Source organism: Equus quagga, chromosome 2, assembly GCF_021613505.1.
Source record: "Equus quagga isolate Etosha38 chromosome 2, UCLA_HA_Equagga_1.0, whole genome shotgun sequence".
Taxonomy (NCBI): Eukaryota; Metazoa; Chordata; class Mammalia; order Perissodactyla; family Equidae; genus Equus; species Equus quagga.
Genome location: NC_060268.1, coordinates 167,629,447 through 167,647,547, shown reverse-complemented (window position 1 = coordinate 167,647,547; position 18,101 = coordinate 167,629,447). Strand labels below are relative to the sequence as shown.

Sequence of the window (18,101 nt, the reverse complement as noted above, 5' to 3'; positions counted from 1 at the left end):
CTGCCATATAGGTTTATTATAAGAGCTCAGTGTGATAAACTTTGTCAGTCATTTGGCTGACTTTATTATTAATAAGAGCAATTTTCCTCTTCTGGGTGTATTCTTTCTCTTTTACTGGTTTACTATTAGTAGCATTTTGTGTTATTTATTTAACTAATTCTTTCTTCATAGTTTAAGTTTCAGTAGAAAAGGGCCCATCATAAAATCTAATCCTTGTTGCTGAATTGAGAGTTCATTGTATTTTTGCTTTACTTTATGCCACAGTACATTCAGAGCAATGGTAAGGCACAAGAAGGCTCCTTTCTTCCCAGGTTTTTCTAATGAAGCCTCACTTCTAAGTAAGCAACTCCTGAACCAAGTTTGGGATTCACAGCTGAGGAATCTTGAGGAGATGCTGGATGGGGTCCCAACAACCAGTTCTGAATGGAAAGGACAGGGATGTACAGAGCCGTGGGCTAGAGGAGAGGGATTCTTCACCCAGGCCCAGCACTGCCTTCGTCAGCCACAGCTGTGAACTCATGCTCCAGGCTGTGTGCCCATCCAGGTGCCCAACAGGTGCCTAGCCAGGTAGCTAACCAGGTGCAGGAGGGGATGCCTAAAGTGAACTCCAAAACCTGATGCTTGTAGTGGTGTAGAAATCTGGTCTGAGGTTTAGGACAGATGCAATTTTAGCATTTAAAGGACTTGAGAACACTTAGAAAGTAATCAGTTGTCCAGAGAAATTCAATGCAGTGCAAATAGGCCCCTCACCACGAGGGAATGGAGAGTCACCGTGGTTGGAAGCAGAGGAGCTGATCGAGGGAGGACTGATTCTCAGATGTCCCTGATTCTAAGAAGCATCCTCAATTTAGCAGCACCATAGTTGAGGGGAGGGGATAAAGGAAACATTGCTGCATTACCTGCCACAGAGTTGCAACATGCATTCTTATTTTATGATTTCAAGGAATATATGCAAATTAGAAATAGGGATTTGCCTGTTTATCCTCCCCATAGTATTGCTTAGCATGGCCCTGGCAGAGGGTAGGTGCCCAGTACATCTCTGAAGGGACCCCTGATGGACAGGCGGCACCCGGGAAACACTTGTTGAACAGTTGGTGTGGGTAGACAGGGCCAGGGCTGCGGAGAGCTGGGGCAGGGCAAGCTTGTGGGCTGAGAGGCTGACTACGCCTTGGGGTGCTCTTCAAGTCTTATTTGAGAGTCAAAGGGATAATAGTTCAGAGAGCATGTGGTGTGCTTGGGTGTTGCATTGGAGAACTTGGTTTTGCCAGAGAAAATGTGGCTAAAAATAATTCCAGAGTGTTCCATGCTGGGGGCCACAATTGGAGAAATTGGCGCAGAGAGAGGAGGCAGGGCAGGAAGATAAGAGCTGAGGGCTCCCTCTGAGATTGGCCGGGGAGGAAAAGAGAGATTTGAATAAAGAGCCAAATGCAAACTGAGAATGTTCCCAAAAACTGAAATGTGCTGGAAGAGTTGCAAATTGTATATCAGCCGTTTCTTTTGACAGATTTTGGCTGAAACATTAAACAAAAACAATGACCGAACTGAAAACTCTGTGATACCTTTACGTGGTTTATATAACAGGGCTTCCAGGGTTTAATTTAGAATATTTCTGTGATGAATAACTGGCTCTTGTTCCTGTAAACAAAGTACAACGTGCACTAGGAGCCCGGTTGTTTTCATCCAGGTCACGGATGTTTTCCTGAGGAGAGGACTTCCTCTTCCACCTGGCACGTCATGACCCACACGTTTCGAAGGCCCTACCTTTTCCAAGCCCTTTGCTGCCACTCCTGGGGAGCGCTCATTAAAGAATGACCCCTTGATCTTTCCTTTTCTCTCTAGGATACAAAACGACTTGAATTTCCGTTTAGAAAGCATTGGGCAGCTTTGGCAAATTCAGCTTGCTGCAAACTAACCATATGACTTTGGCGACGTCCCCTTCTCTCTCTGAGCATTGTTTGGTTTTCATCACAGAGAGGACTTTACATGCTTTTAAAATGCTCTGAGTCTATGCTAGATGTTTCAGACTACTGCTGTCCTGTAGGAATAAGAAACAAAACACATATGTAATTTTAAAGTATGTTTAAAAAATTTTAAACTTAACAGGTGAAGTTAACTTTAAGTATTTAAATGTAGTTAATGTATTTAAACTCAATACATCCATCATCATTTCAACATGTAATCAATGTTAAAAAAAAAAGCTGTTGAGATATTTTACATTCTTTTGCAGGGAGCAAGGGGCATTAAGTCTAAAATTCCATCTTTACTCTTACAGGACATCTCAATTCACACTGACCACAGTTCATGTGCTCAATAGCCACAGGAGGCTAGTGGCCAGTACTGTCGTAGACCATGTGTCCCTGAGTGAGCCCCACTCAGAGGCAGAGTTAATTTGAGGAGGGTCCTTAAAAGGCCCACCCGCCCACAGTCCTGTGAATTTCTTAGGCCTCACAGCTTTGTATTAATTCATTAAAAGTGTACTGTGAGTTCGCCATCATCCATGAAGTCTTTTTTAAAAATTGGAAAATTGGAAGTCAATTTTGAGGTGGAAGAAAGAAAAAGATCCTGAGAATCCCTCTATAGGTCCACAGTGTCATGAATTCCTCCATTCCCAAATCCCCAAACTTGGAAAACCAGAAGTTTTTTTGTAAAGTCGGCACAAATTAGTTTGCAGGCATCTGAAATGATGTGAGGTGATTTATAATGTATTGAACCCACTTAGCGTGAGTACTGGTGTATTTTTCTGGAGAAATACTAATGTGTTTTATTCTTGAGGGGTTTTCCAAACCCTGATGGGGGGATGCGAACCATGTTCCTTTTATAGAATCTGAAATATACTGAATTTCACAACCTCTCTGGCTCTGCGGGTTTCAGATAAGAGATCATGGCCTGTAGTCATGTTTTTCAAACTTTTCTATCGTGACTATTATAACAAATGTATTTTACATTGTATCCCAGGACACGTGCGTACGCCCACACACACCTAAAACAGGTTTCATGAAAGATTACACTCCCTTACTAAATGCAGTGCATTCTGATATTTTTCTACTTAATTTTTTTTTACGCCTCCAGTGCTAACTTACTGCGATGACAGCACAGTCCACTAAAGGGTCATGCCCACAGTTTGAAAAGCACTGCTGTGGACCCTGTGTTGGGACTATGGAGAACAGCACAAGGATGTGGGCACCAGTCAGAAAAGAGAGAAGAGCTGGGCTCCTGGCAGGGACGCAACCCCCCACCCCCACCCCGGCTCCCCATCCCTAGGCCTGCTGCTCTCTGTGTGCTTTAAACAGGACTGTCACATCTGTGCCCTCAGGGTTTGCTGGCCATTGTCAGCAGTTTTTCTGGCGGTTTGGGCACCATGTGCATTATTCAAGAAAATTACCCAGCCCTGTAGATTTTGTGCTTGGACCTTTCAAAGGCAGCAGGAAATTAAGATTACTACTGGGCCATCTTATGACTTTGGGAAATTGAGGTATGCCTTTTAAAGGGGGTGGTTTATTTACATGGAGTCACCATTTGTTCAGAGTTCACTTCCACATTAATATGGACTTTCTGGTCATCAGTGACTAAAAACCAGCTTATGTGAAAAGGGGAGTTTATTGGTTCATGCAGTTGGCAAGTGCAAAGTTAGCTTCAGGCATGGCTGGACCCAGGGACTCTAGCAATGTGGGTAGGACTCTGTCTCTTTCTCTACGTGTCAGCTTTGTTCCCCTCTGAGCACTGGCTTCATCCTCAGACTGGAGAGGGAGTGTTCTACTGCACCTCCAACTATACATCCTCCTGGTTTCGTAATCCAAAGAGAAGAAAGACATCTTTCTCTCAAAGCACACAGAGCAAATCCTAGGGAAAATTCTGGCCTTGCTTCAGTTCAGTGATGAATCCATCACTGGGGCCTGAGGGATGGCCAGTCCTCAGTTATATCCCCACCTCCTATGGCTAAGGTGGAGTACGCCAAATCTGAACCATATGGAATAGGTCCTGTTACCAAAAGAAGGGGGAAAGAATGCTAAGTAGACCAAAACAGTTAATTTCCACTCATTATTGATTCCTAACTCCTGTAAGGCTGTGAAAGGGACTGCTTCCGAGTTGATGGGGTTCACATAAAGAGATTATACATGGCTCTCTGCCTGATCATGAGTTCTTGTCTGTTACAGATGTTCTGATCAGCAGAAGCAGGGTTAGTCTAGCTAGGGAGCCATTCGGAACTGCTGGCTTTGTTAAAATTGCTCCTTTATGTGAGAACTTCTGCTTCTCCACTCTTCCTAATATTAAGGACCATTTTAGGCAGACCCTTTTCTTGTGCTCTCCCACAACTTAACAGTCACACCCCAGCCATTTCGTCAGCTGTCTCGTTCTGCCAGCCTGGCCCCTGGCACTGGGGAGTCAGGCGTGGAGGTTTTGGGATGGCATTCTCTCCCACCTGTTTTGCTTCCTGAGCCAAGACTTGCAGCTTCCGTTCTTGTTTCTTGCATCAGGCTGCCCTGGGGGGCTCAACTGTCTTGAAATCCATCAGCACTGCCTGACATAAGTAAAGGTCTCCGCTCAGATCCTTCCATTGCCCCAGGTGTCATGCCCCGCTTTGCTTCTCCCCAGGGGCCTTTGGAATTGCCCTTTCAGTTTCCACTCCTATGTTATTCCTAAGGCTGGCAGAAGTTTGTCCTCACTGCCCTCTGCTCATTTGTCCTCTGTGCTCACCCCAGGCCTTGGTGACATTTTATCTCAGGCTTCTCAAGGTGCTTTTTTTTTTTCTGAATCTTTCCCCACACTTTGCTTTCGTAAGTACGTTTTTTGAATTCTACTCTCTGGACTATCTATTCTAATAAACGAATCTTTAGTGTAAAGTGGACTCAGTTTAATGGCGTAAACTCTAGGCTTGGAGCCAGAAGGACCTGTTGATTCTGAGCTCTGATATTTACAGTGTGGCCCTCCTTGGGCCTCAGATCTCCCCTCCATGACATGGGGACGGTCATGCCTGCCTCACAGGATGACCTGAAATTGTATATGCAGACTGCCAGGCCCAGACCCCAGGGTCAAAAATGTGCTGTGGTAGTTTTCTCTCCATTTGCAAGCAAAGGAGAGCCAGACCAATCTAGCTTAATCAAAAAATGGGATGTCTTGGCCACACATAACTGAATGGCGTAGGGGAAGGCTAGTTTGAGTCGGGGCTGAAGTGTTGTCAGAATCTCCAGACTGTTTTCCTTCTCAGGTAGGCTGTTCCCAGAGATGGCCACAGCGATCTCGGGCTGACACTCTAGCAGCTCGGAGACCCTGAGGAAGGAGACGGGCACTTCCGAGCAGTTGCAGGAAGAGTCCCAAGGCCGATGCTCATTGGCTTAGCTCTGGTCACGAGGCCATCCCTAAGCTAGTTACTGTGGCTGAGGGGAGGAGCTGAGATGCTCTGTTTGGCCTGGTCCAATGTCATGTGGCTGCCCGTGGAGTCAGGGGTGGGGGTTCTAGTCTCAGTCAAACCACAAATTCGGTTGAGTAAAGAGGTTTCCCAAAGGGGAACTGGGTACAAATAAGAAAGGTCAAGCGCATGCTGGGGAAGGGGAAAAAGCAACAGGAGCCACTGCACACACTCACGGGTTATTCCTGCTGAGGCAACATTTCTGATTGTGTTGTACTCTTTGCCCAAAGGAACATTGGCAAGGTTGGCTGTCAAGGCAGGCAGAGGTGATGCTGTGGGGACAGGGGTTAGACCCTTTTTCTGAGGGTGGAAAAGAAGGACAGCAGCTAGGGGCCACCTCTCAAATCACAGCCTAGCGCTGACTCTGCTGACTTCTGGTGTCAGTTTTAACCTGTTGAGACCTGGGCTGCGGAGCTATAGGGAGATTGAAAACCTTCACTTGTCTCTTCTCAGCATTGTGTGTTTCTAGGAAGGTGATTCCCTAGAGGGGCTTGACCCGAATTCCCCCTCGACTGCCCCCGCCGCCTTTCTGCGCGCACAGCATTTAGGAGTCCTGCAAAATCAAGCAAGGACATTTCCAATTGCTTTTTGGAAGCTGTCCTACTAAAATTATAATGTATGTGTGCATGTGTTGTGTGTGTGGGGGGTGTATGTTTATGGAGGGTTTTCTGTATCCATCTTATAGTAGGAATTTAGGTTTTATTTAGCAGCTACCACTTAACTCAGTATATGCACTTGATGGGATTATTTTGTGATCTTTACACTAAACCTATGACGTAGGTACTATTATTAATCCTATTTTACAAATGAGGAAACTGAGGCACAGAGAAGTTAACCAAGCTCCCCAAGGCCACACAGCCAGTCTGTGGTGGAGCCAAGAGTGAGCCAAGATTTGGAATTAAGATTTAGGCAGTTTGAACGTGGAACTTGGCGCAAGTGGGAAGGGCATGGAGGACACTCCTCCCTTTGGACCAGGAACCCAGGCCAAGAGGCATATGACCCCTCCTCCCCAGGACACTCTAGCGGTTCAGGGGGAACGTGAGGGCAGGAGCAAGGAACCCCAGGTTCTAGCAGCCACCAGGGGGCCAGGCCAGACAAGGAGGCTGGGGGTGCTTTGTTCTCCGGCCCAGCTTCCTTGGAGCCTCAAGGAGGGGCTCCTGCCTGTATGGGCCGGTGGGCACTGAGTCGGGCTGGGGACAGCCTCCTGCCAGCTGACTCTAAGGTCAGGGTGGTGGTGGTTTTGGATTGCTAGGGCTGATTTTGACCTCCTTGGGGGCAGAGGCCTGAACAGGATGAAGAGGCCCCCCCCTCCACCAGCACACCATTCCAGTGGGGTTTCATTACTTTTGCCAAATGCTGGAAAGAAACAGGAAATCTGAATGGTAGGGTGATTTTTTTCTTTCCATACATCTTTAGTTTGTGTCCTTTTTCTCTAATACAAATAGCAAGTGAACAGGGACAAGCCCACATTTGCAGCCAAAACTCAAAGTGTAGCGGCTGCTGCAGGGGTATCTTTTCTGTTTAAGGACCCACTGCTCTTCTGTCTTGAGGAATAGAGGAGGCCGTGAAGAAGGAATGAACAATTTCCTGTACCCCTCCACCGAGAGAGAACCACTGTTCTTTTACAGCCTTCTTTTCTTTCTATCAGACACAGTACTTCCCAAACTTCCAGTGTGAACTTGAGTGACCCCAACAGCCTCTGGTTCAGAGACTCAAATGGTCTGTGCCAGTTGTCGACTTGCCACGCAGGGAGCCACCCAGCGGAACCTCTGTGCCTCCCACCCGCATAACTGGCCTCCGCGGAGTCTGAATGAAGCCACTCTTCTGGCAGATTGCATTTAAGGAATGTCCCAACTGGGCCTGGGAACAAAGGCCTCCTGGGCCCCAAAGCCTCTTTGTCTGGCCTGGACCCTGGTGGCTGCTAGAACCTGGGTGTCATGCCCCTGCCTTCGTGTGCCCCCCCTGAACTGCTGGCATGCCCTGGGGGTTGAGCTCCTCTGGCCCTGGGTTCCTGGTCTCGAGGGGAGCAGCCTGCATGCCCTTCCCACCTGCGCCCTTGAGAAGGTTTTCCCACCAGAGCACCGTCCAGGAGTGAGAAGCCTCATGTGCTCTCAGCCCCATTAGCTGCCAGAGGCTGCCTCTGGGTGGTCATTCCAGAGATGTTAACTGGCCTAGGTGGGGACTGGAATTGTGGCCAGGGACTGGTGAGCCCTTTGCCTGGGCCAACCGGACAGACCAGCCCAGACCCTTTTAGTAGGAAACAATTCAGGAGGAGCTTTCACGAGGCTGTGTGTGTGTATGTCCGGAAGCCTTATGCTCAGCAGATGTTTTCCAAGCACTGCTTTTGAACAAAGCACTGTTTTAGGCACAGTGGGGAAACCAAACCAGAAGATGAGGTCCCTACCTACACAAAGCTTTCAAGTTCATTGGGGACCAAGGACTTACATTCATGGGACAAATAGAAAACAATAAAGACGGGAGAAGACGGGAGAATCACCAGGTAATCTGGCCCACATGCTTCCGGGCTGGCCTCGGGCCTCCCTGCCTCGCTGTGCTGTGCTTGGTTTGACGTCTTCGGCTGTTACTGTATGAATTTCCAAAGGGCCCTCTCTGAGCAGCTCTGGTTCCAGCTGGCTCCGTAGCTGGGGTTGGAATTCTGCTCTTGGGGGGGAGGTTTGTTCCATTTGAGAGGTCACCAGTGAGCAACTCAAGTTGTTTTTCCAGTAGTGCAAGCCGCAGCAAAGCATCTGTCCCATCTCTTCAGCCCGCGCAGCTCATCTGGGAATGCGGAGGGCGGCCTCTTCTTGGGGAAAGTGTTTTAAGTGATGAGACCCCAAGATAGGTGAGAAAAAGCAGATCTTGCAAAAATGATGACAAGCTGACCTTGAAGGTCAGGCTTGGCAGGGAGCAGCGCATTGACAGCGCTGGTAAGTGAAGCAAAACCCTCTCCCCCTACGCCATTGCTGGGAGATGGAGATAAAGAAAAACTCCTGGAGTATTTATACTGGAGAAAGTTATTTACATTTCTGGCTCAGTCTCCTGGGGTCCAAGCTGGCAGGATCAACGACAGCCTGCTGGAGGGGTAGCCTGCACATCTTTGGTGGGGCTGATTGTCAGTGATAGAAGCTTCCACTTGTTTAAGCAGATGAAGAACTGAGTCCAGTGATGTGTAAACCTATAGACATCTTGGTCCTTGCCTCCTTTCTGTCTAGAAGGGAAAGGACTTTAGGGGGGGCGGGGATGGTATTTTCAAGTGTATCTGACTTTACAGGCATGAACCTAGAAAGTTCTAAATGTAAAATCAGAATTGAGTCATGTAGAAGCACTATGAAAATTTATTTTTAAAGGAATCTTATAATTTTGTAAAGAAAACAAGTTTTTCATGAAGCAGTAATCACACCTTTATCTCGGTTCATTAACTTGGCTGCACATTAGCATCGCCTGGGAAGCTTTGAAAACTCCTGCGGCCCAGACCACACCTAGGGCAATTACAGCAGGATCTCTGGGGGGCAGACCCAGGCATCAGGAAGTTTTTGAACTCCCCGGGTGATTCCAGTGTGCAGCCATTGCTGAGAAGCACTGCTTTACCTGTTGTACGCATGCCCCTGAGTGGTCCTCTGTTACGTGTACTGAAAGCAGGCGTGTCCTGTAATGTCGGCAGGAAGATGCTTTCAAGAGCATGACAAACTGGTGTGGGGACACAGAAACCTGCTGTGTCTGTGCAGCAGCACCCAGCAGAGGAGATAGATGGATCTATGCAGACGTATGGTCTTCCTCCATCCATCCAATGGAAATCCACACAGCAATCAAAAGGAACAAATTCTCATCCGTGGACCAACATGGATGAATCTCAGATGCCTTATGTTAAGTTAAAGGAGTCAGACTCCAAAGGCTGTACAGGTTGCCAGGGCCTGGGAGGGGGCAAGGAGCCACCTGTAAAAGGGCACAAAAGAACCTTTTTTGGGTGATGGAAATGTTCTGTATCTTGATTGTGGTGATAGTTTCCCTAACTGAGTGTGTTGGTCAAAATACTAGAACTGTACAGTGAAAACAGGATGTTACTGTATGTAAATTATACCCCAATTAAAAAATTTTTTTGTGTAGAAAAACTCACTTCCTCATTACTGATGAATGGGTCAGCAGAATGCGGTCCATCCATACAATGGCACATTATTTGGCCGTAGGAAGGAAGGGAGTACTGATCCATGCTCCAACATGGGTGAACCTTGAAATCATTCTGCTAAGTGAAAGAAGCCAGACACAAAAGGCCACATATTATATGATTCCATTTATATGAAATATCCAGAACTGGCAAGTCCATAGAGATAGAAAGCAGATTTGTGGTTGCCACAGATCCGGGGAGGAGGGCGTGGGGAATGACTGCCTCAATGAGTTTCTGTTTCAGGGGGTTCAAAAGTTCTAGAATGAGATGGTGCATGATAGTGGTTATATAACCTTCTGAATGTACTCAGTGCCACTGCACTGTAAACTTTAAAGTGGTTAAAATGGTAAATTCTATGTTATATGTGTATTACCACCACAAAAAAACCCGTAAAAACCCACTTCCTATTAACGTGCCAGTTACAAAGCAGGAGTTTGGTAAAGGCTAGGTCCATATTTGACGTTTTTAAAGAAAGGCGGCTTTGGCCTGATGTCTCCTTCTTAGGTAGAGTGAAGGGGCATGTTTTCCAAAAGCTCATTCTTGAGAACTCGAGGATGCTCTCTGCTCAGGAGGAATCTACTCAGCATTCCATCCTTCATTGCATCTACATGATGCACAGAAACTTCCACCCCGTTGGTGACTTTGGTGGGTCCCCAGCAGTCAGGTTCATGTGGATAAGCTGCTCCGTGGCTTGATCTTGGGAACCACTGGGGTGGAGAGGGTGATGCACGTCGTATTTAAAAGAAGATGTCTGCTTAGTTTCATGTTTGGAAGGAAAATCATGCTCCATCGTGGGTCTTCAGCAAATGCAGCTGAATAAATAAAAATGTGTGCATAAAACAGCAGGGGAACCATGAGGAGAAGCTTTCTTGGCACGTCGGGAAGATGTTTATGGTTGGGAACCTAGTGACCAAAAAGCAAGACTGCCTTGAGAGGAGAAAAACCGGGGGAGGAGGTCATCTGGAGGCAGAGCTTTGCCATGGCCGAGGGCGATGAATCGAGCAGTTGAAGTCCAGCTCTGCGTGGGCCTTGGAAGTCCTGAACAAGAATCTTATTGATGATTTGTCAGACCCTGAGCAGAGAACTCTGAACTTTAACAGAGCCGGGATGGAAAGCCCGCACAAGGGCCTACAGTTTCCAGAAAGAACAGCCCACTTATTTTTCCCTCCCTCCACTGGAGGATGAGGAAGGGACCAAAATGAGAAGCGTGGGGCAGGGTAGGGGGAAGGGAAATGGGATGAGCTCCTTTCAGAGCCTCAATGAAATAGCCACATTCCTCTGAGGGATTGCCTGCCCCTCTGAGCTTGGACGGTTGAAAAATATCACCAGGGTTGACGCAAATTGGGGTCTTGCTTTTGTTGATTATTTCCAAGAGCCTGTAGCAGGATCCCAGAGGGTGTGATCCAGGAGAATCATTGGCCTCCACTGTGTTTAGTGCCTCATCAGAGGCCCAAACCTACGAAGGCTGACCTTTGAGCAGGAAGAGCTCTTGCCTAGCCCAAGATATAGACTTGGCACACAGAGATAACTGGGAACAACTGGCTTTGACAGTAAGGAATCTAGGCAGGCAGAAGCTGGCAGAAGAGCCGGGTGCCGCTGGTCATGGGTGGCTCTGTAGAGAAGGGGCCTGGATGGACCTTGAAGGACGATATAGATCCAGAGTGGAAGGGAAATGACGTTCTGAGCTTTGTGACCCTCTCGTTCTCGGTCCTGCGTTTCTTCAACCCTGGTGCTTAGTGTTCGCCTAATGCAGCTGTTTAGAGGAAAGGAGGGTCTCTCTGCTTTCTTAGTGCTTCCCCCACCCATCTGCCTGGTCCTTCAGTTCCCTGATGGCAGAGACGACAGCTGCCCAGTTCACTGCAGTGTCCTCAAGCCTGTGTGTCTGATGGCATTCTGCATTTCTCAGCCACCCAGGGGCATCTTCTCTTAGGGTCCCTACATCTGATGGGATTATCACCAGGTCCCGTTGCTTCTACTTGTCGCACATCTCGAGTCCAACTCCTTCTCTCCATCCATTGTGGAGTTCAGTGGAATGGAAGGCAGAGGCCATGGTCCAGGCAAACCTCTCTGCTTCTTGGGGCTGGCTACAGGCAATGGACAGACACAGCAAATACTTTGGAATTGGATATACTTGGGTGTGAGCGCCAGTGCCACTACTACCAATGTGACCGAGTTAGGTCATAATTCAGCCTCAGGAGCCCATTCCCACACTGTGCACTTGCAGGGTGGTTGTGAGAATTGGAGGTGGTGGGGGTGCAGTGCCCTGCATGGCCCCCGGCTGCTGGGGTAGGTCGCATCCTCATCATTCTCATCTGTACTAATGCAGTTATCTAACCAGCCTCCCCTCCTGGTCCCCTGGTTCCCTCCCATCCTCCTCCCCACTGTTGACAGAGTTATTCTATCTCTAGCCTGCTTGAAGAACAGCCTGCATGGCCTTCCCTACCATATTGCCCAGAGGCCCTGCAGGATAAGCACTAATGCCTTAGCAAAGCCAGTAAAACTCTCATGATTTGCCCACATGATCTGATCCCACAATTCTGGCCTCAGAGCCCACCTTCTCCCCTTTCAGGCCCAGCCCACCCTACCCCCATGCTGCATGTGCCCCTGATACGCAGAGCTACTCATGGTTTCTCAAACACCCCGTGTGCTTTCAGTCCTTGAGTCTTCTGAGCATCTCATCCCCGTGAAATGCCTCTGCCTCTTCCTGGTGAGCTCCTGTTCATTCCTCAATGACCAGCTTATAAATTCCTCCCCCTGATAACCCCAGAGTTCGTCCCTTTCCTCGTTGCATTCCTGGTCCTTGGAGACATTCCTGAATTCCTTCTGTTCTCACCCTGTGTATCCTCTGGGCCGCCCTCTCTGAACCTGGGTCCCCTGGAAGGGCTGGGGACCGCATCTGGGTCACCTTTGTCTCCCCAGAGCCAGGCACGCTTTTCACCCTTGGCCTTCGTACATATTTGCTCACGTGAAAATAAACAAAGCCTGTTTTCCAGGAATCAGGGCTGCTTTTGGGAGGAGCTGAGGATGTGGACGTGAAGAGACGCTTTCAGTTTTCGTGCTTTTTCCTTTTCTGTGTTTTGTTCAGAAGCAGTAGCAGTGGGACAGCCTCGGAAGTTCAGAAGGTCAGGAAAATGCAGCCTTTCAGCCTTTCACTTTTCCTTATGCACTGGAGCTGAGTTCGAGGCTCAGTGTCGTTTTCCTGATATTTATGCTTTGTTTTTCCTGATGTGGCTTCTTTAAGCTCATGGCTCTTTAGCCTGTTGAGTTCCTGCAGCCAGCAGGAAGCTCATCACTAGCTATTAAAAACAAAACAAAACAAAGCAGAAAACCACCTAAGTCCTTCCCCAGCTGCCCCATCTTTCCAGAAGCCTTCCAGGCTCTTGTCTGATCGCCTGTCACACTTGAAGTTGGTATCACCTGCTTTTGGTGATGTAGCTTGGTCTGTAAATTGCTTCACCTGTGCTGGTCTCGTCCTGCCAATGAGCTTCCAAAAAGGCAGGGACCCTGGCATCCTGATCTCCTTTTTAATTTCCCAGTAAGTTCAGGCTGAGGGCCCGGCCGGGTGCTGGGCACAACATGGGGTCTCACCCGATTCTTACTGATCCGTGGGCTCTGGGAGCTCTTGCTGGTGCCCTTATGACAGGCAGCATTGGGGCCGTTGGCTGCATTTCACCTCCGGTTGCTTTCAACAAGCCAGAGGGTTGTGGACACATAGCCCTCTCTGCAACCTGCTTGGTTCTTCATCCTTTAGTGGGACACTGAACAGGGGAGGAGGTTTCCCTGTTCTCCAGCTCTGGCAGGTTCTTTCAGGAATACCCCTACTGGGGAGAGAGCGCTCTGACCTACGAGAGGCAGTGCCCCCTGCATCTGAGCGAGCTGGCTAACCCCAGTGTTTGCTATGACAGTAATGTGCGCGGGTACTCGCTTCACTGCTTTCTTCTGAAATAACAAACCCTCACCACCACCCCACCGTCCCCTCCTCCAACTCTCCCACCATCAATGGCAGTATTCATTCCGGGGAGTTTGGTTTTGCAGGAATAGAGCTCATAGGCTACTTTCGCACTAAGATTCAAGGGGGTGTTTGAACAGAAACAGGCCCCGGGCCCTCCCTTAGAACCAGGGGAGCGTGAGGCCTTCTTGTCTAATGAGGGGGTTAGGGAATAATCTAGGGTTCAGTTCTGGGGAGCCAGGCCTTTAGGGGAGACTGGAAGAAGGCCCTACATGGAGGTATTGGGTGGGGTGTTGCCAAGAGCTCAGCCTTGGAGTCAGACAGCAGACCCAGCTCTCTGCCATGGGTCATGTGGGACCGTATGGGCCTTTTCTGGGCCACTAGGTCCACATCTGCAGAATGGGCATAATGATGCTTACCTCTTAAAGTTGTGAACTAGTAGGTGCCTAAGAAATTTATCCATTCATTTACTGATTCATTCCATAAATGTTCACTCAACACTTATAACCATATGAGGTGCCAAAGATATAAGACAGATCTGGTCCCAACTCTCACTAAGCCTAACAGACTAGACTAGGGTGAGAAAGACAAAAATACAATTTAAAAATGAGCAAAATAAATAAAACCATTATTCACTGATTTTACTCACTTTTAAATTTTATTTTAAAAATATTTTATATTCATATTGTTAATAAGTTGTGGTCTGGGCTATGAAGGCAGGAGTTAGATGCTGAGTTAGAAAATAAGAAGAAATATCTTCTTAGAAGAATGGTCAGGGAAGGCTTCTCAGAGGAGGTGACCTTCCTTTCCCTCCTCTCCCGTATGTGGTACGGTGGGAAATGTCGCATTGCAAGTTTTGTTTTTTCTCTAAAGGGGAGCTTAGAGATGAATGCCGTTGGTGGAGAACAAGAAATAACTAATGATGCCACAAGGGCGAGAAGAAAAATCAGGGTGAGAAGAGAGGATGATGACAACACTCTTTGTGTGGTTAATGTAGCATTTCACAAGCACAGTTTGTAAAGAGCTTCACAGATTTTCTGTCATTTACAACAACCTCTTGAGATGGGCGGGGCCCACATGGTTTTCTCCACTTTATGGATAAGGAAATGAGCTTGGAGAGATCCATAACTGCTCAGAATTCCTGCAGCACGTGATACAGGGCAAGTCCAAATTTCTTGGCTGCTGTCTTCGGGAGCAGGGGCCTCAGGAGCTGGCACTGGGTTTAGACCCTTGGTTGTCAGTCTTGGCTGCACTTTGGAATCACTTGACAAGGTTTAAGAACTACTGATTCCTGGGTTCCACTTCCAGAGATTCTGTATCATCAGTCCTGGGTGTGGCTCGGGCATCAGGCATTTTAATAGCTCTTCAGGTGATTCCAATGCAAAACCAGGGCTGGAAAACACTGGTTAGAACCTCAAGGAGCCAGCTGCCATTACTGAACATGTTCTGGAGAGCCAGCGGGGTGGGAGAGCAAAGATGAGGAAGCCATCAGCAAATGTGATGTCCTGTTCTTAATAGAGACTTAGCTCAACAATAACACAAACAAGAGTATGAATGCCCTGCTCCTAGGCTATTGCCCTCTGCATTAGCATTTCTGCAAGGTGGTTCCAACTAGAAATTGGTGAGTGCTTTTTATCCTGATTGTCCTTGAGAGAGCCATATTTGATGTCTGGATGTGTAGCCCCAGAGCCCTGAACCAGCTTGGGAGTGATGCTGGACTCGGTGGCCATTGAGGTGACTCAATCATTGAAGAAACTCAGGGGAAGGTTTTGTTTGCCTCAGCGTGGCTTTTGATGGGTTGTCCATATTTCTGTGGGAACAGAACAATCACTGTTTCAGCTCCGTGGGGTGACTTGGTGTTTCCCCATCCTTGGGGGAAGGATTAACAACTGGGTCAACCACAGCGTTTCTTTTGATGGTTGTGGGTTTGATCTGTGGTCAGGTTCTCCAGACCCTGTGCTGTTTTGATTGACCTTTATTGAGGAAGAAAATCCTATTTGCAGACTCCCATGGCCTGATGGGCTTGAATGGGCCACCTTGGCCACTGTCACTCCAGCTGATGGTAGCCCTGCAGCTTCGGCCCAGGTCGTCCATCTCCAAGGCAAGGGCCTGTTTCCTCCTCCTTGACACTGGGAGGCCCACATTTTGGCTGAGCCCCCCGTGTGCTGCCAGGCCTCACCCCAAAACCCCGCCTTGGGACCAGTGGATCTATGGTGGGATGCTGTGGGATTCGGAGGTACATGTGAGCTGGGCCTATGGAGAAAGGCAGCCACTGTAAAGGGTTTTTCTGGTTTCTGTTTCTAGCCCTAGAGCAGCTGCTGACAGAGCTGGACGACTTCCTCAAGATTCTTGACCAGGAGAATCTGAGCAGCACAGCCGAGGTGAAGAAGAGTGGCCTGGCCGAGCTCCTCCGGCTTTACACCAAGAGCAGCAGTAAGTATGGCCCCAGGGTCCTTAGAGCAGACCCCGTGGAAGCAGAAAGATGGTTAGTTATGTACTAGGCTACCGTAGCAAAGGCCCACCGACTGGGCAGCTTAAATAACAGACATTTATTTTCTCACAGTCCTGGAGGCCAGAGATCTGAGATCAAGGTGTCGGCAGGGCTGGTTCCTTCTGAGGCCTCTCTCCTTGGCTGGTATATGGCCGTCTTCACACGGTCTTCCCTCTGTGTGCTCATCTGTGTCCAAGTCCCCTCTTATAAGGACACTGGTCATGTTGGATTAGGGCCCACCCCTGTGGCCTCATTTATTGTAAAGACCCTGTCTTCAGGTACAGTCACAGTCTGAGATACTGAGGCTTAGGACTCAGCGTATGAATTTGAGAGGGACCCAGTTCAGCCCGTAGGAATAGGGCAGAGGGATGTGATGTGAACGGGAGCCTCAGAAATCTCTTTACACTCAACACAGCAACCCAGGAGTGAGGTTTTAAACAGAGTTTCCAAAGCACTTTTCCATACTGGTTGAAAGTAGAGAAGGGACAATGACTGTTATAATAATAACGAACGTTTAATCGGGCACTTCCCACTTGCACGCCTATCAACTTGTTTCATCTTCAATATGCCCCTGTGAGGTTGGTGTTCTTATTACCGATGAGGAAACTGAGGCCTGGAGAGTTTAAATTACTTACCCAATGTCATACAGCCCAAGGGAAGACAGGAAAATGTAGTTTTAAGACTTTGTAAATCACAGAACCCTGAGTTGATAGTTTTTCTATCTTTTTTATTGAGGTAGATTTGATATAAAAGCAAGTACACAGATCTTAAGAATTCAATTCCATGAGTTTTGACAATTGTATATACCTGTGTACCCACCACTCACAACAAGACATACAACATTTCTATCATTCCAGAAAGTTCTTTCTTGGCCCTTCTCAGTGAATTCCCCTGCCCCACCCCAAGGCAACCATTGTTCTGATTTCTCCCACTGTGGATTAGCATTGCCCGACCTACAGCTTCGTATAAATCGAGTCCTACAGTGTTCACTTTATGTCTGGCCTCTTTTCTCAGCAGATTTGTCCAGACTAGGGGATGTGTCATTTGTTTGTTCCTTTTGTTGCTGAGTAGTATTCCGTTCTGGAAATACACCACAATCTGCTTATCCACTCACTTCTTTTTTTTTTTCCTTTTTTTAAGATTGGCACCTGAGCTAACAACTGTTGCCAATCTCTTTTTTTTCTTTCTTTCTGCTTTTTTTCCCCTAAATCCTCCCAGTACTTAGTTATATATTTTAGTTGTGGGTCCTTCTGGTTGTGTTATGTGGGATGCCGCCTCAGCATGGCCTGACAAGTGGTGCCATGTCTGCACCCAGGATCTGAACCAGCAAAAGCCTGGGCCACCAAAGCAGAGCGCGCGAACTTAACCACTCGGCCATGGGGCTGGCCCCTCCACTCACTTCTTGATGGACATCTGGGTTGTTCACTGATTTGGGCTATTATGAATGATAAGGCTGCTCTGAACATTCTGGTACAAGTCTTCTAACAGACATGTGGGTTCATTTCCAGCACAGTCAGATTTCTTTTTAAAAGAGAAAGACCTTCTTATGCACTCACAACTGTTTAGTTGAGTTTATTTTTAAATCGGATATTTGAGAATTGGAAGTGATGTTTTGGGACAGTAAGGGGCCATAAGAGGCCATCGAATCCATCTGCCTCACGGCAGGAGCAGCCGAAATCCGGGCCAGGGACAGAGTGTGCACCTGCTCTTGTCACCACAGGAAGTTCTCCCTCCTCCCACCTGAGTCCGCCAGGCTACATTTCAAGGTCCCTTGCCCTTTTCTTTGTTCCCTGTGGAACTAGTTTCTACTCTCTGAATAACAGAGAGTCATAAAACTGAAGCTTGTTGCTGTATGCTCAGAAGACTTCCCTTTGGGTGAAATAATCTGGCTCCCTCAGCCTTTCATTGGAGGCGTTTTCCTTGAGCCCCATCCACTGCCTTTGCAGGCCTCCAGCCCCCCCCACACACCCTCCCCCCGCCACCCGCCCAGCCCCGGGGTTCCCAGGCTCCTCCTGGCTTTGTAGTGAGCGTCTGCTAGCCTGTCCTGAGGGCTGGTCAGCAGCACATCAAAGGTGGGAATGGCAGATGGGAA

At 48.1% G+C, this 18,101-nt stretch overlaps 1 protein-coding gene across 8 annotated transcripts in view; it reads left to right on the top strand.

Moving 5' to 3' along the window:
* AFAP1L2 (actin filament associated protein 1 like 2) overlaps positions 1 to 18,101 on the top strand; it is a 97,695-nt gene that overhangs the window by 41,129 nt on the left and 38,465 nt on the right. For all 8 annotated transcript variants that reach the window (XM_046648895.1, XM_046648901.1, XM_046648923.1 and 5 more), the window contains one exon: positions 15,823 to 15,951. In XM_046648895.1, the coding sequence (XP_046504851.1) occupies positions 15,823 to 15,951 (129 nt within the window). The remainder of the gene's footprint in view (positions 1 to 15,822; positions 15,952 to 18,101) is intronic.